The sequence below is a fragment of the Apis cerana genome, linkage group LG2 (assembly GCF_029169275.1).
Source record: "Apis cerana isolate GH-2021 linkage group LG2, AcerK_1.0, whole genome shotgun sequence".
Taxonomy (NCBI): domain Eukaryota; kingdom Metazoa; phylum Arthropoda; class Insecta; order Hymenoptera; family Apidae; genus Apis; species Apis cerana.
This window is the reverse complement of record NC_083853.1, coordinates 7,593,936-7,619,175: the sequence shown is the minus strand read 5'-3', so window position 1 is coordinate 7,619,175 and position 25,240 is coordinate 7,593,936. Positions and strand designations below refer to the sequence as shown.

The following is a 25,240-nucleotide window of genomic DNA, read 5'->3' as shown; positions in this document are numbered from 1 at the left end:
TGGCTCGCCTCAGCCTTATAGATGCCTTCTCCTCCAACCCTCCAACCCCTACGTAAGGGTGGAGCTCACGAAGAGAAAATCCTTTGGCCAGCGAAGCTTGGATAATCGCGCCTCCGAGCTATAGTCGCGCCTGTTCGCCGAAGAGAGGCCACCAGGAGGTAGAGAGAAGACACGCTTTGCTGCAATTGCACCGGCTGCCCATCCGCGTGGAAATCATAGCTCGCTGCGGGACTCGAAATTGTCCGGAAACACTCGGATTCTTCTTTCACCGGGGGCTGATGGCGGTGGCAAAAAGGGTATGGGTTCAACTTCTTCGGGGATTTGAAAAGTAAAGGGGTCGACGACGATATTTTCTCTCTCCTTCTCTCCTTCTCTCTTTGTAATTCCAGCTGGAGCTGGTCCTCGTAGCGCGGGAGTCCCGAGAATCGAAATCGGATCTGGGTTAGGGAGCGGCGTGGAACGACCTTGAACAAACTACAGTCGTTCCCGTCACTACGATTATCGAAGGGACGATCTTTGGACACGGTCGATGGGGATGACACTCCCTCTTTGTGCCGGGATCGACATATGTTTCGTGATTTCGAGGGGAGGTTTCTTGGTTAGATTTCTATTCATGCTTCTATATATTGACGATTTTAAACTATTCATCTCGCGAACTTTATTGAACTTGAAACTTGAATAAATGTTCCTTTGCGCAGTTCAAAATCGATCGATTTTAAATAAAAGAATTTCTCAATTCCAGTGAAAAAGCAGAAAAATTATGGAAACAAAGAAACTCGAAGGAAAATTTCCAAAACGGGGATAAAAAAAAAGGAAACCGAGCAAAAACGAGATCCATCCGTTTCGTTGATTGCGTCCGAGCGTTGTATCCACGAATCATCGTTCGAGAGTAAATAAATCCTCGCGGATAATCCCCTTAGGGGTCAGGGACCGGTTACCGGAAGTGCCATATTGTGAAATCTGACGGAGAGAGCAGCGATGTACGAGGTTTGAGGTTCACAGACTCGCCCGACGTTGGATGGTATTAGATGTCATCGCGAGAGAGATTACGCGCCGCTTTGAAAGAGCCCTCTCGCCATCCCTCCTCTCCTTCTTTCCTCCCTTCTTCCCTCCTCGTTCTTTCACTTTCCATCACTCCCTCGCCTCTCCACATCGCACAACAACCTTTCTTCTCCGGAGGTGCACCGCTATTTCACCTATACACGCGCCTTTCCTCGCCGCCTCTCCGACAAAACGTTTGTCGAGAAACGCGCGTTCCTTCCCCGCCCCCTTCCACAGGCGAACAACCCCTGTGGCATCGAAGGGAGCCAGCTCTCATATCCCATTTGCCCCTATTTTTCATAAGCGATATTAGAATCTATCACCGAGACCCGGCAGGCACTCCACTCGAGGGCAGAGGGAGGGGGGCGGGGAGGGGATGGAGACGAATCAAGGGCCACGGAGGGAGGGAGAAAGGGAGGGGGAGGATACCGTTGAAAAAAGATGGAGAGGCACCGACGATTATCGGTCGGGTGGGGTTGCCTCGATCGCTGACGATTATCGACCCCCATTCACCCCGACGACGTGAATGGATCCAGACCCTTTCCATTTCGTCCATTATGTCTTCCTTTTCTATCTGTCTCTACCTCCTCTTGCTCCTAAGAGATGGCGAAAGTTGTGCCGCTGTACAACCCTGATATTTCATTCATCCATCATCGATGGATCGATCAATCGATCCTTCCTCCCTCCTCGATTCGTGTGATTCGAACCAGATAGAAATTAGACGCAAGACGTTGAGTCGATCCTCTCTTTTGATTATTTGTATACCAAATGTTGATCATCATATATTCATCATATATTGTAACTTTCAACGTTGATCGATTAATCGTACTTCGCAATGTATAACATCATTTCCAATTATTTGAATAAAGTAATTCAAAATATCACAATAGGATGTTAACAATCACCGACGATAATTTATATCACGAATTACTGGTGTTGAAATAATCTTTCACTGTGAGAATTCCAAAAAAAAAAGAAGAAAAAGAATTGGTTTCTATCGCTGATTTCGTAACTATTCGTGCGCTGCTTATCTCCCGATCTACAGCTATCATTTCGGAACAAAACGGAAACGTGGGGTGCCGCGAAAGATATTCGGACCGACCTTCGACCACTTGAAAAGAAAGAGCACGATAACAGATGGTGTTATGCAAATCTCGAACAACCTTTCGCCTTCCTATTTTCTCTTTTTCGCTCGATCGTTGCCGCTATTTCTTCTAATCGAGCCGCTATGAATTTACATTTTTCGTATTTTTCCCACAGCGGACCAAAATTCCTCCCGGTCGTTTGTACACGTGATACGAGGGCCGGATGTAAATGCTACCCGTTTCGATTCCTGGCACGCATCCCCCTCTTTTATTCTTTATGTTAATCGCACCTGAATAAAGGTCTGTGTAACCGGACATCGTGATCGATCCCACGCTACGCGTGATAAGATTCGATAAAATTCAAAAAGAGGCCACTACACTCTCAGAATTCCCCTGAAATTCTAACTGAAAATCGATAATACGGCGTCCACTTTTTATAAAACATCAAATTCAGAATGATCTAATCATTCTTAATGTCTTAAAAATCTTAGAAAAAAATTTCAAGTTCTTTTTCAAGTTTGTAAAATATTGTACGATATTCGAGAATCATAAATATACTTTTTCTTTATTTATTATCCAGTGAAAAGAATTTTAAAAACGCGAAACTACGCTAACTACGCTCCTTAGACAAAGCGTACGAAATTCCTATGTCGCGTTACTAAGAATTCACACACACAAAAAAAAAAAAAGAACGAATTTATCGGAACAAAAATTCAATCGCAAAAATATAGGATCCGATCCTCCCGAGAAATTCCCCGTTTTCGGCAAGAAACGATCTAATTTCGCGGCAACTATTTAATAAATCACCCTTCCTCTCGGAAACGAGAAAAATTTCACCCAACCAACCGACCGGCCAATGTCTTCCGACCTAACCGTGTCGGTACCAAGAATTTTCCATCGTTTCCACGGAAATTCCGATACGATATCCCTCCTCCCGTATCGTCCGTACCGGATGAAAAACACGGGGGAAATTTCCCAGCTGACGGTCCCTCCTTCCTTCTTCGACCGTTTCTTCGGCTCCAAAGAATTGGGCAAGAAAGGATTGGACGTGAATCGCACGCAATCACCGCCGCGATTAACGAGCCGATTGATCGCCGCGTCAAATTAATGTTATTTATCTTCGACTGGATCGAAGTTGGCGCGTTGGCGTCGCGCGTATTACCGTAATTACTAATTATAGTTTCGAGCCAGCCTCGTTAATTACCCGTTCTCGTGGATGAAACGCGCGAGTGAAACACCGGCTATTATTGACTCGCTAAATAGAGAACAGTCTCGGCCATATTTTCAGCCGTATTTGCGCGCCGCGGGAAACTTGCGTGGCACGCACACACTGCGTAACGAAATTTCGCCCGCGGACAAGCGACGTCAGCAATCGTATGGCGTGAAACTCTGACGTTTTAACGATCGCCGGTGATTAAACAGCAATTAACGGCCTGGCCGGTATCGGATTATTGCTGGTCGGATCGATCTATCGCCCCCTTCACTCCGGAGAGAAGAAAAATTTTTTTTCCACTCACCTCTGTGCCTGTTGGTCTGTTTGTCGAACATCAGCATGGCGTCCTCGATCTGTAATTCGAATTGAAACGAATACGTCAATCGATTTTGCGAGAATTATTAATTTTTGCGGTAACAAAAATAATCGGTCGCTTTTTAGGGATGACGCGCGATTTGAAATTTGTTACTATTTCATCGGTGGTTTTGAAAAATTGACCGAATATTTTTGCAAGTATTCGTACGTAGAGATATAAAATTATAAAATTCCAACGGAATTCAATTTGGCTGCGAGTTTTTTCAAGTTTAAATAATATAACACGTGTTCTATTAATCAGTGGTAAAAACGTCACAAGAACAGAGATTTTTGGAACAAAAGTATAGGATGGGGAAAAGAAAGAAAAAAGTAGAAGCGACGCGCAACAAGACGTCAGAACTTAACGTCATAAATTAGTAGCGACCCTCGCCTTGCCTCTACTGAAAAAACAATCCCTTCCCTACGTGTCGGGAGTCTAAAGTGGCGGTAGCAAAAGGCGTTACGGATCATAAACAAGACGAGAACATGGCGAGAAACAGCATGCCGAGAACAGGAGGCAAGAAAAATTAAAGCAATACGATTCGAAGATACGTAAAATTCCAATTTTCTTCTTCTAACTGATAATGATAACATAAAAAAAAGAAGCAACAAAACGATCCAATAGTTTCAGGATCGAACGTTAACCTAACCCTTTCGAACGAACCCTTTCGGGAGTGGGTGGGTGGTTAGGGTTAAAACCCCGTCGAATCAGAGAGATAGAATCGCTTGTATTCTTGCCGGAAGTACATGTGTGCCGTAAAGCACAGCTGGACCGAGATTTACGAAGCGCGCCACTGAGAAAGGCGTAGCAAGGGGATTGAGAATAGCAGGAGCTAGGGAAGGGAGGGGGTGTACGACGGGGGTGTGTTGTCGGTGAAGCAAACGCGAGAGAGGGAAAGAGGGAGAAAGTGGAGAAGCGTAGGGGGGAAGGCTACTAGGATTTATGGGACAGGAGAAACAATAGGGATTACCCCCTTTCACCCCCTTGTTGCCGCCCTTTCGAGCCGGTCCCCGCTTTGTTCCTTTCCCACTTCCTGCGAAAGGACCGCAAGCACGAAACGACAGAAGTAGCGGCCTTGCTCCACCAACACGTGAGAACGACACGCTGGTGGAATTATTCCAGCGAGAGAAGGAAGGAGAAGGAGGAAGAAAAGATCAAAATCGAAAGCGGGAGAGGAACGCATGATAGTAACAAGGGGGTGGGGGAAAGGAAAGGGGGAAAAACCGGTGGTCTCGTAACGAGGGACGTAAATATTAGATTATGCGATTATGCATTCGATGAACATGGCGAGGGGACGACAGTTTTCATCCGTCAACGGCCGCGTATTCCGTTTACCGGTTTATACCGTCCACGGTGAAAGTAACAGTCGCGTCGATTTAGGATACGGCGCGCGAAAATGTTGGTCAATGGGAGTAAAAGTAAGCGTGTATTCTCCTTGTTTGGGGGGAGGAGGGTGGATTGAAATTAATCGGTCGGAACGAAGGGAATTCGATAGGAATTTGAGCGAAAATTTTGGCTATCATTGTTAGCTGTAATTAAAATAAAAGCCTTTTTATATAATAGGGTAAGTGGGACAAAGAAATAATACGAATTAAATCGGAAATTTTGATATTTGGATTATTAAAATGTTTTTAATACGATAGAAACGATTGGAGCTGTGAATAAGGTGTGGAAATTCCACAATTGTATAAAGTTGTACGTCGTTATCCGATTTGGGAAAAGGCGAACCTCGATTATATTTATTATCCGAGATTTTCGATCAATTTAATTGTAATTAGAATCGAATGCACGTTAGAAAATTTGGAAATTTTACTCTTCGGAGCACAAACACGTTTCAAAATTGTGATATTTACGAGGGAAGGAGATTGATACCGAGACATTTATCCGCGCCATCCTCTGTATTTGAGACCCTGCCGCTCTCGACGCAGGTTTGTTTGAATATCGTTAACTGTTTCACGGACGCGACACGGGGGTTGAAAGCGAAAAAAGCACCGACCAACAGCTTGTTCGTCGGGACTACAGCTCGCTACAGCTAACGAGAGAGCAGCCACGTGTAAGGTTTACAGACGAAGTAGTGTCTTCAATGAAGAATGACTCAAAGCGTGATCGTTTTATCGTGGGACTTTCTTTCCTCCTTCTCGCTTTCGGGAAGAAAGAAAGAAAAAGAAGAAGAAAAAAGGTGAAGAAAGGAATTAACGCCAACGAATCGATTCTTTGAGAACGGTGAAACGTGTCCTCACATATCTCGGAGATGATGATTATTCATCGAAATAATTCACGTTCTGTTGCTTTGAAAGTCATACCAAGGAATTGAGTCTCTTAGACAACATTCGTCCTGTTTTTTACTTTCAAAAGAAAGAGTAATATTATACTTCTGAAAGAAGGGTTGAATGAAAGAGAAAGAAAGAGAGTGAAGCTTTTAATAAAAACAGAAGAGGTATCGCAGCGTGAGGGAAGACTGACACCAGGGACCCCTTCGCCATCGTCAAGTCTTTGCCTTCTCCCGCTGTTTTTCACAAAGTATACGTCTTTCCATTATTTTTCTTGTTGTTTTTCCTGTCTCTCTCTCTTTCTCTCTCTCTCTCGTAACGTACACCTTTATTATTACTAACACACGGTGTGTTTTTGCCAATTAATCTCGACATTCCTTCGTTTGATGATCCTGGATTTTCCTATCTATCGAAAGATTTCTCTTCTTTGGTGGATAATGCCGATTAAATGAGATCAAGGCGAAGTTATGTGCCGTGTAAAAATCCGTAACGCCAACACGAGATCCTATTTGATAATGTATCCATGAAAGAAAGTTTAAAGGGAATGACTCGTGGGTGGGTTTCACGTAAAAATAGACATCTGAATAATCAATAGACGTGGGACGCGAAGCGAGGGTGGCGAACACGAAAAGGGGATGATTCGATCTCTCGAAGTAGGAAAAACGATATATACAATTCAATTCGATGAAAGCCAAGATATTCCGGTGCAAGTGGAAAACAAAAGCTCCACACCGACATGGATTAATAAATATTTGAAATTTAATTTAAGCGACTCGGGTAAAATCGTAAAATTAAATTTTTAATTCGGCAGAATTATTAACTGAAAGAAAAATAGAATTAGGAATAATTTCTTACCATATTTTCTATGTTATAATTTTTTATAATTGTATAGCTTTTCCTTTTTTTTTATGAATTAATTAAGAATTAAAGATTTCTAAACCGCATTATTCCAAATTTAATACTTCCTACAAAATACTCTCTTTTCTCTCTTTCCTTGATAAAAGTAAAATCGTGTAGTTTCTATTTTATATATATATATATATATATATATATATATATATATATATATATATATATATATATTAAAAGAATCAAAAATTTCGCGGATTGTAAGGAAACTTCTTTGCACAGGTGTAATTAAAAATAAACACTCGAAATGAAACAATATAAATTCTTAAAAGATCCTTCGGCCTCGAGGTTGATCCCTTTGATCATTCCAATATCTGGTTAGTTGCTCGGTGTTCCGTTAAACAAAGAAAATTGTACCACATTTCCCCGACACGAAATTATTTCAACTTTTCTGCTCTTTTGCCTCTTGCCGGCCCACGTAATATCCTTGGGGCAAGAATGGCAAAACCCTTCCCGATATACTTTGATGTCCTCAAGTTGTTCGACGGAATCAGCCCCCGGCTTCGACTCGTTGAATCGATATTAATCTTTCTTTCTCTCCCCCTTTCTCTCTCTCTCGGACTGTTTCTCATGATTTTCTTCTCGTGTCTTCGCGCTCAAGTTATTGCATTCTCGTTTAAGCGACAATTGCACGAAACATTTCGTCCATTTTAACGGAATTTTTTCACCGTGTATAAGGCTACAATTTACGAAATATCATGGTTTAATAAAAATAATTAAAAAAAGAATATTTAGATAATTAATTATTGCGCAATCGAAGTTAGAATCGATATTAACAATTCGTGGAAATATCAAACATGTTAATTTTCATTTTAATTACAATACGTACATTTTTTTATGTGCATATAAAACACACGATTGAAAATATATTTTTAGTATCGAAAGTTAATCGAGAAACCGAGATATTCCGCATGCACGAATTCTGAAAATAATTACGCCATCGTTCGATAAATTCTTTCCGTAAAATGATTATATACGTTCCCGTTCTGTGAAATAATGATTACATATAAAAAAAAAAAAAACTATGAAATCTTTCACCAATACAAGTAGTAAGAGAATAGTTGCACACCTTACGTAATCAAGAAACACAACAGAATTTCTCATAAATATTCCCGTGAAATAATTTTATTATAATAATCATCCCCCGCCCCTATCGCCATTCGTTTATTTCGCGGACAATGAATAAATTAATAACGCGAAGGAACAACGTCATCCTAATAGGATTTAAAGCGACGTCGCAATTTCTCTCTGGCTCTCACCTTCCCACGCGGTTGATGCACAAACGAACAATACCGAAAAGGTTATGGGGAAGGGGGAGAGACACGGAGGGAAGAAGGATACGCGAGGCAGGGTTGTTGTCCCCTAGGAGCAATCGACTTCTGGCGAGTGGGCGAGGTGTACCTTATTACAAGTTCGATTCTAGTGGTTACAGCTCTCGGTGGACCGTGTTGTAGATTGCTGTCTTACGAGTCTCGCCCTTTCCACCCTTTTCACCCTTCGAAGACGCACACACACCTCGTATCATTTCCCGCGGCACCTTCTCCTTCCTCTACCTCTGTCTCACCCTTGTTTGGCGAACTAATTTGAAAGGGGCGGGCCAACAACTGGGTCAAGAGTGTACCCTTTGCGCCGACTTTTTGCATTTTACCCTGCCTGGTATTTGCAACAAAGTTCTCGGGCACGGGGCGTCGTCGTGGTGATGGTAATCGGTGACCTCCAATTATCGGGCGCCTAGCCAACCATGTCGCGAAGAATTATTGTACGGTTTCGAAAAATAAGAGATATCGAGGAGATGGGCGATATCGGAGGGCGAGGGATTTTACGATGTTTGTACAACGTTTGAATCAACGTGTTAATCGATTCGCGTGGTTTCCGCTGGATATTCGGTTATTTAACGCTCGGGTATCGAAATCTCTGTCGTGGAACACGATCTCGCCAATGATTTGGAATTTTATAGAAATTTTACTGAAAATACGAAGCACGATTTGTACAACGATCGAATAATACCGCTACACGCGTCAGTGGAATAAGATAATACACGATCAGACATTCGTTCCATCCGTACACAACATTAAATCTTTTCACAAGATTTAAAGGATTATTTCAAAGGATTAAAAAATATTTCAGTATCGACATTTCGCAATACGGATTATTTACGTATGCGGATCCCATCCGTCCAGAAACGTTTCCATTTAAATCCTCGCGGTTCAAGAAGCCGATGCGTCGACAGGATAACCTAATCGATTCCCGCAGGAAGACCGTAATTGCATTTACGGAGACGAACGAAGTATTCTAAAATAAACACCACCGTACAAACGCTCGAGCTCGCCCTCCCTCGTCTCGTGAAAGGTTTCCCGCTTTTTTTTTTTCTTCTTTCGTTCACTTTTTTTTTTTTTTTCCCTCTTCTCCCTTTCTTCTCTCTTCTTGTACCACCAGCGGATCGTAAAACGACGTGGATTTAAACGAAACGATACCCGGGTTTACCCCTCCGGTAACAGAAACGCCGCTATACACAAGCAGCTCTAGGATTTCCAAAGAATGCTATGCTTTTCTCCGTCCCTCGCCCTTCTTCCTCTCCTGCTTGCTCACTTCCTGTTCCTGTTCACTTTCTCTTTTCATTCTCGATCTTAGCGGACTCTTTTTTTTTTATCGAGGATAAAAGCGAATTTCAGCAACCAGGAATTTCGAGGAGTTTCCCCCTTTTTTTCCCTCGATCATTTCACGTTCGCGCTTTTCTGCATATTAATATTACTTTTATTAAATCTTTCGTGATTACTCTGGACGAGAAAACTTGTCGACATTCATCGAAAAATATATATCACGAGGAAAATACGATTCTATTTTCCTTCTATTTTATTCTCCAAATGTATTCGTAATTGAACGGAACGCGTGGTAATTTAATTTATAATAATAGGGAGAAAAGAGCGCGAATAATTTTCCACTTTCCTTAAAGTAATTCGGAAATAAAGTTCCGAAGAATTAACTTTACAGAGAAGAGGGAAAGAGCGTAATCGCATGCGTGGATGGAAGATCACGAGAGAAAATAATTTCTAGAGAGAAAGCGAGGATTATTGAACCGTGAGCAATCACTTTAGAAAGTTTGGTATCCGGAGGCGGCGAGACCCGGGGTTTGGCAAAGTTGATTCTATTTCAAAATTGTCCCTTAGCGGCACCCCGAGACCATGAATGTTACAATGAGTCGCAGCCACGACAGCGAATAATTCCACGCAGAACATCATCTGCGACGACTCTCGCGCACAATCAAGAGAATTCGGTTAGCGACACACTTTTGATGCGATTTGATGAAACGAGAATTTCACTCTGTCGCTCCTCTCTTTCCCCGCAATTATTCGAAACGTTGTTAGATGGTAATAAGATAAGGTTCCAAACGAAACGAGGATAAGTTATGCTGTGTACAGTACAAACTTTCGGTGTAGTCAAACACCAACTTTCGAACGTTGATCCATTCGGAGACAGAATTCGCCTTTGAAAAATGTACAAAGTTTTTTCTAAGTGTCGATTCATCGTGATTCGATTTCTCCTTTTATTCTTTCTTCTCCCGATTCCCTCTTCTTCCATCTTATCTGCTTCCATCCTCGTCCCGCGATCCCTCCCCATTAAAAATCGTATTTTTCTTTAACAGCACCGTTCAAGATTCACTCACGATCTTTCGTCAGCCTTTATCGAGCCTCGAAGCTCGAAGAAGATCCGGCAGATTATTTACGTTACCTCGTTCAATTACGCGCAGCCTTTGAAGCCCATTAGCGTTAATTGAATAAAGTTTTCATCGAGGTACCATTAAATTAATACCGGTGCAATTAAAACAGGCGGGCCAAGTGTTTCCGTTTCCTCTTACGAAAACCTCCCCCACATTTCGGCAACCCATTTCGAAATTGCCTCTCTCGTTTAATTCTAATAATACACGGATTTCCCAATTTTTCTCGCATTATAGAGATCCTCGCCGAATTATTTTCTATCGAACCAACCGAATAATAGCACATTTCTCCCCACTCCCCTCTTCTTGTTCTCCTTGTTCCAAGATTATAAGAGAGTGGCATTTAATCAAACTTGACTTAACGTTCTAGAACAGTGAGCCTTCTTGATTGCGAATGCTTTCTTTCTTCTTTTCCTTCTTCTTTCTTTTTTCCCTCGTTCATTTTCATTCCTTCTTTTGCCACTTCGTTCCCATGGATCGTTCGTATAAATTATAATTGGCCCAGCACGCTTCGATCGATCGGATGAAACGCAATAATAATAATAATAACAATAATAATAATAATAATAATAATAATAGGGTCGCTGGCGCAATTTTTCGATTCAATAATACGCGGCGAAGAGGCTAAAATATCGCGTATACCTAATTGAACGGTGCACACCGATTTCTTTTCCTCTCCGCCGCCTCCGCTATTTTCTTTTTTTTTTTTGTTTTCTTTTTTCTTTTTTCTTCTTAGATGTAGAAATAATAATTATCGACGGGTGAAAGAGTTGGGGTTGTAAGCCAATGCCGAAGCTCGGCTCGAAATAATAATAATAAATCGCCGCGATAGAGAAAACCGGCTGCCAGGTTAATTTGAGAGGCGCGCCAATTAGAATTTTTCCGATCGCGTTGGTAAAAACATAATAATCGCAAAGCGCGCGACAAAGGGATAAAAAGCAATGTGCACCGGTGACGCGGTTTTTAATGATTTATATATATACACCATTTATTTCGTTTAATTATTTCCATCTTTGTTCGACTTTAATTTTAAGAAAATCCCGCGTAAAAAAATCCCAGATGTGTGTATGGGTTAAGTAATCAACCTTTTCTCTATTTCTGGAAAAAAGAACAAAAATATAAGTAAATATATATATATTGAATTAAAATTAAACAATTTCGATATTAATTGTAAATTTTACAAATCAGATGTCAATAGATCGTGCCCGACAAAATAAAATTTCTTCTTCCTCCTCTAAAAATGAAACAGCATTGGGATCATCACCAAGAAAATTTCATATCGACAAAATTCTAATTAATAAGTTAACGCAACAAATGTTTCGATACCTCTCGGGAACAACTTTCACGTGGCGCATTCTCCCCCGTAAACAGATCCCTCGCGAAGCAACGTGCAGATGCAACGTCCCCACACCGTACACGAATATCCTTTCATCGATACGTTCTAATTCCCCACTCCCCCCACTCGAAACACGTTCGCCGAACATCTCGCGCGAGCTTGAAATAACGAAGTACTGGATCGAGACGCGTGTACGAGAAAATTCGTCTAGTTGCGGCGCGCATTCGAGAATTAAATAGAACCGAGCCCCCCTCCCTCCCCGAGTCTCGACTCCCCGTGATTCTTTCTCTTTCACCGTGGCGAAAAAAGGGTAGGGAGTATGGGAAAAGAAGAAGAAGAAAAAAAAATTGGATGGAAGAGAAGAGGGCGGAACGTAGACGGAGAGCGTCTGGCCACGTTAGGCAGAGAGTGTACGCACATCTCACATAATTTTCCGCGAAAGTTTCCGCCGCTCCGTGCAGGCATCGTTCAGCTTAAATTCATTTTTGAGCACCCTGGCTCGGGTTTCCACATCTGCGTGCGGAACTCGTTTCGTTTCTGCTGCCTCTCTCTCTCTTTTACTTCTCTCGTTCCGCTGGCTGTTTCTGTTCCGCTCTTGTCCTCCATTCCTCCTTTCGCCGACTTCATCGGCCGCGACTTGAAAGGTAAACTCGGCTGTTTCGCCGAGCTTTTTCATCGGAACACGATTTTTTCTTTCTCTCTCTCTCTACGCCGGCAACCGGGAAATAAGAGATCCGAGCACAGACAGATTTGGTTATCCAAGGCAAGTTTTTTTCTTTTTTTTAAGGAAAGGCCGATGTGGTTGTTCTAACTCGCACTGAGTTAATTGACAAACGATATAATTTCTTCTTGAATAATATATCGAGGGGATTTTCGATGGATTTTCTGTTACTAAGTGATTTATCGTCCATATATATATATATATATATTACTTTAATATTTCGTTTCGAACCGTTTAATTTTGGAAAGTGGAATGGAACTCTCTTTTATAGATACTCTTTATTTAGAATCGTATAGAATGATAGAATGGTAATTCCACTTTAAGCGGAATATTTTATTCGAGAAATTATATTTACCGAGGATATAATATCGAAAGGAGATAATCTTCTTCTTTTTCTATTAGATAAAGGAACGTTAAATTGAATCAATAAGAGTAACGAGGTTATTACAACGTATTAACCACGAATCTTTTATTACAAAATTCTTCTCAAATAATTCTTCCTCGTTCAGGTATATAAAAAAAGCGTTGCAGAATAGTAGAAATCGAAAAGGTATCTACAAAAAATTGATAATCTATAAATAAATTGTGAAAAGATATTTCACCTACCACACTTTCACCTACCTGAGAAGAATAACAATATCCCTCCAAATCGCTCGGGACTTGCCACACTTCGTATATTTAGGATAACAAACTACCCCTGTATAAATACCCTCTCGATAACCCACGAGGGATACTAAAATTTCAATTCCACGTTCGACCTTCGTCAAACAGATATCCTTCCTTCGTTCGGATCCCTCCAATAAGATGGCGCAAGATCGTTCGAACCGGGCCAACGCTGGCCAATTCCGACCATCTTTCCTCGCGCCGATATTTTCCCCGCTCCCTGTCCATGTCATCCTCCCCCTCTTATTCGCGAGCATCTCGATTCCGAATAATGATGCGGAACAGCGAGGCAAGGGATAGGGCAGCAGCGGTGAGCAAAGAACTTAAGTAGCTCTCGCAAAGAGATGCGAGGGGAGGCAGGAGAGGGGGTTGATCCGTTTATTCAGCGGCACGTAAGCCGGCTTCGGCTTTCGTTCGCCGACTGGAAGGGCGCGGTACTTTTCCACGGAAAATTCGATGTTTCGAGCAAACAAGCAGCCGCCAGCAAGCAGCACGACTATCAATACACGTCGGCGAGTGTCGTTCGATGCCGGATCGATAGCCCGTAACGTTGTTCCCTGGAATAAGAGGTCCTCCTCTGGCTGGAGGAGAATCTAGCGTCGATCGTTTTTTCTTTCTTCTTCCTCTTTTTTTCTTTTCTTCTTCTTCTTCTTCTTCTTCTTCTTCTTCTCGCGGGGATTACTTTACTAAGGGAGGGAAGGGAAGAAAACGAAAAAGCAGGGAAGCGTGGGGGATGGGGAGCAAGTTGGTGGAATCCCCTCGGTTTCGGTTTCCCCGTTGAAACGAGCTTCATGCACCGTTCCACAGGGTAATCAAGCCACGACTAATTATTCCAATGTAATTCCGAAAGTTTATACAAGCGGTTTAAAATCGTAATCAACCGAGATGCGAGAGTGAACGAAATCTCCGATTATCCAGCGTTTCCTTGGATAAAATTGGGTGAAGTCTGTTCGGGTTATTTTTCGTGCAACGTTCTCGAATATAATTATACGCGTTGGAATTATATCCCAAGCGAGATGATTGCTATCGCGAGTGGATGAAAACTTGAAATTAAAAAAAAGAAAGAAAAGGGGGAAAAATGTGAAAAAGCGTGCAAGTTGCTTGGGATGGAAACTCAAGATACACGTCTATATCTAAAGGTTATCTAAAGCAAGTGAGGTAAGTGTGAAAGAATGTGTGTCCTGGTTTAGTTTCTGAGAAAGTTTCTTGCGTAATTCTCAGGGTTCAGAGATGCGCGCTTTATTAATTTTTCAAACATGTTAACGACGTCCTTTTATCGTTGTGAAAAAATATCGTAATTCGGAGAATTTATCTCGAAAATTTCGATCGATTGTTAAGAATCGACAAGATTGTGGATCTTCTCGAATCCATTATTAAGAAAACGGTTTCGATTTAAGCGAGGGGAACGTGATGGGAGGACTGTCAACCGAAATGCAAAGATTCAATATCGTAGCAAGATGAATTCCTCCAGAAACGATTTCATATTTTCAAGATTTGATATGTAAAAAGTTTGAGCCAATCGCATTTCTCGTTGACATCTTATGACTTCTTATTATCGTCTCGTTCTTTTCTTTTTTTACGAGGCGAGGATATTTCTTTTCTTTATCGTAAAAATTGAAAAAATAAATCTAAAATCTGAAAATTAGAAACAGAAATATCGAATTCCAATAAATCACCAATCGAACAAAATGGAAGATTTTTTGATGAACGATACGAGAAACATCCATCCTGTATATATATTTCTACAAACAAACTATTCGAAGACTTACTATTTAAAAAAAAAAAAAAATTGCAACGATAAATCAACGCTTTCCTATTTCCCCTCTACTCAAACTGTGTATTATTTTTACTATTTCAGTTTTCGCGCAATTTGCGCGTTTCTCGACCAACATCTCGTTCCCGGCATAAATAAAAACGGAGCCACGAGAATACGAAGTACGAAGTTTATTTATCGACAACGATCCGATGTCCATTTGTGAAACGCGACTCTCTCTCCTTTTCCTGAAACGTTTACCCTTTCTCTTCACCCTTTCTCTTCGCCGTTTTATAGGGCTAGATAGCGAGTTCGTGACCCACGACGTGCCAGGCACGGGCACAACCATCAGCAACACGCGCCATCAGACTCGTCTTACGTATTTCGCTACCATCCTAGACCCAACGATGACCCTATATTTCGCTAAGGCAGTTGTTCACGAACGTTCTATATATCTTCTTACACTCTCCCCTTCTTCGTTTTTTTCTTTCTCTTCTTTTTTTATTTGCTTCCAGATACGAAAAGTTACTCGAGTCGTACATACGTGTGCAGTCGTTTATAAATATTGACACAAATATATTGCACACTGCACACGTATAGTACGTATAGTAGTATACTAATGGCATCAGGTAAATTTGAAAAGTCATTGGAAACCTGGTAAAAGCTTTCGGGTTCGTTTGAAATTTTAAACTGTGCTAGGATGTTGTTATGTTCAATGGTATTTAAAATTTCAAAAAAAAAAAAAAAAAACGTCACGGTATTTCGATTAATTTTTTAGTATTTTCATTTCATTCGCGTCGCTTCTTACATTTATAGTTAGGACGATATTTGTTGTTAGTATGATTTATTAATTTTTCTTCCACGACGTTTGAAAATAGTTTTCAAATGTAATTTTATCATTGGATCATTGCAAGGGTGCAATAATTCTCTTGTAAGTTGAATCAATTATTAGATTTTGCGGTTTTAATATTTACACGGTATTAATTTAATACCAAATAATATCAAACAATATTATTCGATCCTCCGTGAAATTGTAATTAGGTATTAATTTATTCATCGTTATAAATTGACTAGTATCTTGTACGTATGATTAATTAATCTGTATGATGTTGTTAATGTTAAAAACAATAATTAATATCAAAAATTAAAATTGAAATTCGTAATTCATTGAATTTTATCTTCATATCCTATTATACCCACCCCCATTTGACTTTTGACATTGAACGATGAATAATAACGAAAATGGTAATTTGACGTGCCATCCACGTCAAATAAATTACCATCAAATGTAACATCGTATACTGAATTTTTATTGCCCAATCTAACTCGATTATTATTCCGGTATATCACGGTATATCAAATTTCAACCACTTTCGCGCTAATATGAATTTATTACAACAATACCGACCGGCAAAAAAATAAATTTCGAACAACAGGATTTTTCTTCAAACTCTATCATCAAATGCCATCATAAAATTCCCCCTAAATCCAATCTCTCCACCACTCTACAAATTTCTATAATCCCGCCTATCCCTACACACGTACACACGCTCACCTGGAACCTGGTGTTTACGTTTCCGCAAACCCTCTTTCAGTTTTCTATGAATTTTTACGGCATTGTGCTCGCAATATCGGGATCACGTGATGTCCAGGAGTTCCGGGGAACGTTTGATTTCGTGCACCGCCCCCTAACAGCCCCATCTTCCCCACGGCCGCAGAATATTCAAAGAGCCGGACGAATTCGCGTGTCTTTCGATGCTCGCCGCGTGCGCACACACGCGACACGCCACCACGGGTGGCGTGCACCGAAAGATTTACGTTATCGGATATCGTTTTCCGATTGGCTTTCGGCTTAACTTCCGAACGAAAAGTAATGAAAGTTTGTCAGTCGTCATTCGAAAACGTCCCTCCTCGTAAACCTCTGCCTCCGCGGTTCTCCACGCGATCTCGAGAAAATTTTTCCACGATTAACGACCGTTCATTTCCCCGTAACTTTGTGACTTCCCCCTCTCTCTGTTATTTTCATTGAAAACGCGAATGAGAAAGATGGAAAAATGAGGGGGAGTAATGGAAAGAAAAAGAGTATGGGATCGAACGAATGGATTTTGTGAGACACGTTTGCTTTTTTGTTAACACGTGGCAATGGATTAATTTCATTCGCTTTAGAGATTCGCAGATCTTATTATTTTTTTTTTTTTTGTCAGTTTCTAGTCACGAAGTCACGAAATCACTGCGGGAGTTTTATTTAGGTGAAGCGAATATTCGTTGAAAAGAGTACAAGGTAATTCTGGTAGTAAAATATCACAAGATAAAAAAAAAAAAAAGAACGTAATTAATGCGCGACAGTAAAGGTCATACGCATGCTATCGCATCGTCAAAGATGCATATTAACGTTTTGTTCCTGAATTTCAGTACGAATACATTACACGATATTTTCGAATGCAATTACAAACGTAACAATGGCCACGAGAAAATGAATTCTTTTTTCAATATCACAGCTCGAAAAACACTCGATGTGAAGTTTACTGCATCAGATTTTTATTTTTTTACGATCCTCGTAAAAAGTGGAAGGAAGAAAGGGGAAAAAATAAGAAAACTGGGAAACAAGGGAATATCGAAAATGAAAAACGTGAAAACACGGAGGACAATTTCAATCCAACGCAAAATCTCGAAGAAATTTTTTGACTCGTATTAATTCATCGCGTTAATCATTTCCGTATCATTTTATAAGATGAGATTAATTATGGACTTTGGAATGGGTTCGCAAAGTTGACCGACCGAGGATCGAGCTTCGTCTGTTCCCAAACTTCGTCGAACAGTTTAACCAATGTATATTAAGACGCTAACTTTGCCATCAATTTGCACAAAGTGCTGCTCGTAAACTGTGCCGTGGTACATGGCTGCGTGCGTATCGGGACCAGCGTTCCGCGTAAAAAATCTTATGGTTATCTCGATAGCGCTTGGAACTTCCTCGAGTGATCTAATTAGGTCGAACGAGAGCAATAGATAATCGTGTTTAGGTGTCTTTGATAATTTTAAGTTTAAAATCATGAGATTGCTCGAGAAATTCGATGCAAATTAATTTAATGAACAAAACCGAACAACGAAACGTGATAATGTGATAACGAATACTGTAATATCCACCAAGTTACAGAAGACATTTAGTTATATTGCAATTACGAAATATAGTAAGAAATTAACCATTACTTTTATAACGAGGCATAAATTATATACACAACTTTCAAAGATTATACTTCATAAATATATATATTTAAGAATATATATATTTGAATTTCCGTGAAATAATATAATTATATATAAACTCGTGTCCAAGAGTAATAATACTTTAATCTTATACCTGTCGTTATAAAAAAAATTTTCAATTTTCAAAAAGTAACTTCTACAATCATATGTACACCACCAACTTTATCGCAAAATCCAATAAACCTGTACCCTGACACATATTCTCTACCTATATAAACTCGTATATTTTCTAAACCAGTAAACCCCTGAAAGGAACTTCATTCAATAGAAGTTCCAGAACGAGTTTCACGCGTCTCTTTCCCCTTCGTATCACCGTATTTAAAAACATACACCCTATATTCGTATCCTTATCCTACGCACGTTTTCAAAAAAAAGAAAGAAAAAAGGAAAAAAGAAAAAAAGGAAAAAGAGAAAGGAAGAGAAAAGAGAGTCTTCACAGCCCATCGAGCAAGTTCGTTCGTTAAATTTAATGGCGTCACTCATTCGAAGCCAGATGCTATCATGATTATCCGGCCTCGACATCGATGCTCGCTCCGATTCTTTCGACATGTACAACTCGATCGGAAAGAATCTGATTCTCAACCCTTATAACATCGTCTTACCGGATGATACGCGCCTCTTCGAAGCGGACAGGAAGTCGGATCTGGTTAGGAGTGTCGCGGGGAACGATAGCAAAGTCATCATTGCCGTTGTGGTGGAGCGATCTGACTGGTCGAGTCGAGGGGGGTGACTCGAACGAGATAGGGTGAGGGGTGGCTAACAGTTAGGCGGCTGCAGTCTCTATCCCTGAGGGGCTTCTTAATGCCATTACTTCTGGTTTCCCCCGTTGAGACCGTGGCTGGTAGAAGAGCAAGAGTTTCCGATAGCCAGCTTGCACCCCTCCTCTCTCTCTCTCTCTCATTCTTTCTTCCTCTTTTCTCGTTCGACACGTCAACCACGGGGAGAATACACCTTTCTCGATAAACGAGTTACGTGGCGCCGAGGAAACGCGTGTCCTTTGTCCCAGGACTCGATTAGAACTTCACTCGAAAGTAAGTACGGAGGGATTGCGGTAAATATCAGCTCGCGTGTTTTTTTTTCCTCGCAGGAAGCGCGCCCCAAGTTTCGTTGATGTACTCGAAAGAAAGTTCGGGGCAGGAGGAGAAGTTTCTCGAGAAAGTTTCCCTGGGAAGGATTCTTTTCCTTTGATTCGATATCGGGCATACCGTGATGATAGATTGGAATGGATTTTCGACAATTCTATTCGTCTCGTTGTATACAGGCATCGTAATTTCATAGGGATGATCCGGGATGATATTCTGTCTGCCTAGACACGTTTATTATTATTATTATTATTATTATTTTAGATGGACGAATCGAAATCCATCGAAATTGAAAATGCAAATGGTGTAAATGGCGCAAAAGAGGGACACGGAAATCGGTTATCTATTTAAATTCGTATTGTGTAAATTTCGCGATAAACGTCAGACGCTTTACACACCTCCCCGAATTTATACGCATTGTATTGTATGCATTTCGGCTTGCTGATTTGTCGCCGTGAAACACACCCACCACTCTATTACACTCATTGTTATTATCATACGCTAATAACTTAACATTTATATCAATTATCGGGGAGGAATATATATCATTCACACCGGGACTCGTCGAGCCGTGGGTTTCGGGAACGGCCTGCTGCGAAATTTACCGCCGTTCATAACGCATTCATTTCGTACGGCTAAATATTGCAAAGAAACGGGCGTTTAAACGGGGGCCGATTCAATACTCAGGTTCTCACACTTGTTTCGAGCTGAACAAGCGCGAATGGAGACAACCGATTGCATTCGAAAGCCGATCGCTGGAAATTGTCGCGATTTCGGATTCGGGCTCGCCGAATTAATTAGCAATGGGGTGACAATATCCATGCCCATTTTTATTTCCTTTATTACGCCAATGAGATGCCGCGTAAATTTTGCCCCGCCCCGTGTCCAATACGCTGCAAATTTATGCTTCGGGGGAGAACAAAAAAACCAACGTTTTTCTCCGAAAATTCATTGAAAATATTCGCGTGCAGGGCGTTGGAAATTATTATCGTTTATCTGCTTTTACGAAACTGAATCGTGCTTCCATAGAATATTTCTTTAATCCTCGTTAATTCGTATCGATGGGTCCGTGATCCAACATATTTGGTTAACTTTTTTTTTTTTCTCGATGCTTCTAGAAAAACGAAAGGAAGAAGATGCGCGAGAAGATTTTTAAAAAAAAGCCGCGCAACTATTGCTTATTTGGGCAACTATTTCACGAGATATATTTAAAATCGGTGTTCAATACACTACGGGCAACCGCAAAATTCTACACAGTTTCAAAACGCATTCTTCCTGCGACGAGAGCCCAATTCTCCACCGAAGCGAGCCGAATTCCCGGCAAATTCGACGCTCCAACTCCCCTCCCCTCGCAAGCATAGCCGGCCGAGCATAGCCGATGATCGATCGTCGGAATCGAAGATGCGAACCGATCGTTCTTTTCGCGTTCTCATTTCCTTTGTCCAAACGTTATGGTTTATTCATTCATATATATATATATATATATATATATATATACACGTCAACCTTATTTTCCTATCCTGGTAACAGGATAATCGTATCCTCGAAGAGTTGGAGCAAACACGCGTCCTCGTTCCGCCCGTGGATACGAATGCATCAACTATTCAGCATGCGACTATGCCGTGTGTCGAACCGGAGCATTCGCTTAAGTAAAGAGTATTACGTATACCCGTGGAACGGCACATTCTTCCACCGTCCACCAACCCGATCCAACCCTTATTCGGCCACCGTGAACACGCTTTCGGCGTGTCACGCTAATGCCGCCTCTAACTTCTGAGTGAATCGCTCGTAAACCCGCTGCATAAAGTCACGGCCGATCGATAACTTCGTGGTGTGCATATACGTTTATCCGTTACGCTTATACACTTTATGGGCTTTATGCGCGCTCGTGTTCGAGTAATGTACGTAACTTACTGCAGAAGATGCAAAAAAGTATGACTCGAAGAGGGGTAACTTTTTGTATGAAAAAGGAAAAAAGATAAGGAATATGATTGAATTTAGGATGATTGAGGTTAAGGGTTGTCGAAGGATCGTCGAGTATATTGCGTGATTGGAAGTTTGTTATTTTAAGTATTTATTTGTGGAGAAATAGATAAGATGTAGAATAAAATGTTTAAGAGCAGGACTACTGGTTGATTTATATAAGAATTTTTCTAAATTGCAAGAAATGCTTCAGACGTAATAAATGAAGCATGAAATAAGAAAAGTGTTAGCATACTTGATTAATGGAAAATGATATAGAAACTATAGCTAGATCTAGAAATGTACCGACAAAAGAAAATTTATTTCCAGAAAATGAGGATCATTAAGATCTATTTGGTTTTAAATTAATATGCATGCACAACAATAAATTTTCAAGCTTAATTTTCTCGCGCGCGAAAAAGTCCAATACAAAAAAAAAAAAAATTGTGTTGCTCCACATTTCCAACTTATTTTTCTACCACGATTTTCACGAAGCGCCCTCCGAATGTATACACGGATTCGTGTTCACACGCAAATGCGTACGCGAAACGATCGTGCACACGCAGCGTGACTTTGTATCGAGCGACCAGCTTTGACCACAGGAAATCAACCACTGTTAATAACGATAGCACACGACATTATGACCTGTTATGACCGATTCAAGCGATTCGTCACACGCGAATCGTTCGTGTTTAGACTAAGCGTATTTATTTGCGAGACGAGGATGCAATACTCGAATTGGGATCCCCGCGGAATGGAATTAAAATCGTTGTAAAAATCGTTTCTAACAAGTTCGTTACGCGCATTATCCCTCCGTTGAATTCCCTTTTCTTCGGGACGATTTGTTCCGTCGTGAAATGGCTGGTTTACCTTGCATTAGCATTATCGAACGATGCGTCTGCAGGCAATTTACGTGACGTATTGCGGAAGGTATTGTCGGAATGGTGGGATTTTGTGACAGGAATGAAGGAACAGAGTGATGGATGGAGGCTACGGTGTTTCTGGAGTTGGTGTAATTTTTTGTTTTTTTTTTTTTTTGATCCTACAGAGAGAGAGAGAAAGAGAGAGATTTAAATAATATTCTGCATAGAGTTATCTGTATTATTTGGGGATGGTGTTATTTTTAAACTTGTTGCTTTGTAAATGAAAGGATTATTTAAATTCGTAGTTGCTCGTGAATGTGAAAATATGAAGTGTTTATTGCGGTTTATAAACGCGTGAACAGTTGTTTCGTAAAAATGATATTTATTTGCGGGATAAATTTTAAACAAGAGAATATTACGTTTTCGTGTTTCGCTAATGTTCGGACGGCATATGGAAAAGAAACACGATGGTTGCGGAAAAATATATTGCAACTTTTTGCTTGGTAACTTCATACGAATGTTTTGATATGAAGTTTGAAATAAATTTTTGGTAACAAACTATCGTACGAATAAATAACATTGTGAAGAAATTGTTCGTGTGTGTTGACAAACTGCACAAATAATTTTCACGTATTTAAATAATTCTGAACGAAATCCTTTAGACAACAAATTGAAATTTTTGTTCAATTATAGAAGAGAATTTCTTTATAAATAAAGTCGAAAAACGAGAAATATGTGAAAAATAAAATATGCAAATCGATATCACGTTCCCTTTTTTTTTTTTCTTTATGCTATTACAACATCATCACGCGTCTAATCTTTTACATTTATGTCGCGTTAATCGATAATAACAACGTTAGATAGAAAAAGTTCGGAAATATGAATATTTATTATCTTTGCATTGAAGAAATATCCGTATCATCGATTTTCGATTTTATACGTTATCTGTTACACAATCCAATCGTATTAAAATTTAAAAACAGAGCTTTTGAAAATTCGCTTCTCGCGAAAGACAAACGAAATTCTTATTTGGCAGTGATTCTCGACGACGACAGGTGTGGATAACAGTTAATTATTGAAAATAAGTGGAAAAGTTTATGAATGATGACAGGCAGCAACAGCGAGAAAAATATCGCTTCGAGGGATTAATTTTTACTACGTCGTAAAATCCTTGGATGATAAGGGAAGAGCAAAAGTATGGTGATTTATGTATGATACTCTTGGACCCGGCTTCCCTAATACTTTTCAAACCAAATTTTCCAAGAAGTATGGGACTCGAGAATTTATAGCCGCCGGCATTCGTAACGCGCACCGTCGCCCTGAAATTTTTAGAAGTAATCAGACTGAGCACCGGCTCTCTGGAATAGAAGAGAATCGTATATCGAACGCGAGATAACAACGAGAGAGAGAATGAAGGTGATTCGAACTTTGATCGTCATTCATTCAAGGAAATTGTCAATTTTATTTTCTATCCTACCGAGATAATATTTCTCTTACAATTTTTTATTCGAAAGTTTTCTTTTTTCTTCTTTTTTTTCCATTAGATCGATCAAAGAGACTTTAAAAAAGAAGAAGAAAAATTTATACAAGTGAAGTTTCTTTCATCTTTTCTTCTTCTCTTTGGGTATTCTAATAAACGGATTATTATCATAAGTTTCACAAGTATTTATAAATTCCGGTATCGGATTTAATACGTTAAATCGAGGATATAAAAAAAACCACGATTGCTGGTGAATTTTTAAGGAAAAAAAGGGAGGGATGAAGGTGATAGATAAACGTATAACCTATCGACGAACGATGGAATACTGGGGGAGGAGAGATTCAAGGGAACCGGTCGAATATAAGTGGACTCGAGGGGGAACGAGAATTCGGTCTGGGTCTGCACATCATAAATTTCAGTTATTCTCTTGGCCCACCTTCTTTTCTTTTTTCTTCTGGCTTCACCTAGCCCTTAAGGATTCTCCAGGAAGTTGAGTTATCGCCCCCGGTCCTCCAAACCTCTCCTTCTCAATTCCGTTCGACCAGCGCGAGGCCGTTCGAACCGTTTCCACGAAAGAGAAAAATATTAGCAATGATACGGCTGATATTTTACTTCACTCGGCTTTCCAAGACGTGGCCCGTATTATCGGCTCGTGAACGTCGTTTCCCAAGGAAGATGAATATTATACGCGATCAACCGGTAATAGGGATAAATGAAATCGCCGCGAGATTTCGTTTCAATTGGGGGTGCAGAGGGAAATCCTCTCGAAATTGGAATTTGAAACGATACTTTTCGTGAATATTGCCTCGAGGTAATCCCTTTCATTGTATTTTAACCGTATATTTTAACATTTATTTCGTTTTTTCTTTCTTTCTTTTTTTTTTCTTTTTTTTTTTTTTACGATATCGACATTATCGATATTATCGAAGTTATTCCAAGGGAAAAAGTGGCTCGAGTGTTTTGATTAAGAATAAAATGCTTTACCTAAGTTTATTTTATCGATTTGATTTTATTAAAGATTCGAATCGTTCATTGTAATTGAATATTTTTTTTTTCTTTTCTTTTTTTCCTATCCTCGAATCCGTTGCAAAGAATGTATACAAAATTTTAAATAAGATACTCGGTATATTACGAAATAAAGCGTTTGAAAGAATACAAAGAACCGTTGAATCGCTGTCGAAACGTATAATTTTATCCTGTATAGAAATTCATCAGAAAATGTCAATAACATCGTAACAAATTACTTCGTCATTATTTTTCAAAAAAATTAAAATATCAAGCGTGTTTCGAACTTGTGTTTGAAACAAACGAGCAAAAATCTGGAACAAATATAATAAAATCCGCGAAAGAAACGTTTGATAATCGTCAATTATTTATATAAAAAACGAATGTGCACGGCTCGTTACCCGTTTATCAAAGGCAAGCCCAACCATCGTGCATTCGTCGTCTCGTCGTTATCGCGAGACGTCTAAGGAAGATGAATAAGCCAACCCCTCCCCTCGGCATCCCCTCAGTAGCACGGTTTCAT

The 25,240-nt window shown here is 40.2% G+C and overlaps 1 protein-coding gene across 21 annotated transcripts in view; it reads right to left on the bottom strand.

Annotated features, from left to right (window-relative positions):
• Positions 1-25,240, bottom strand: part of LOC107996734 (RNA-binding protein Musashi homolog Rbp6) — a 744,804-nt gene that overhangs the window by 138,141 nt on the left and 581,423 nt on the right. For all 21 annotated transcript variants that reach the window (XR_009828789.1, XM_062070945.1, XM_062070935.1 and 18 more), the window contains one exon: positions 3,644-3,692. Coding sequence is in view for 20 of the 21 variants with exons in the window: in XM_062070945.1 (XP_061926929.1) it covers positions 3,644-3,692 (49 nt within the window). In the remaining variant the exon portion in view is untranslated. The remainder of the gene's footprint in view (positions 1-3,643; positions 3,693-25,240) is intronic.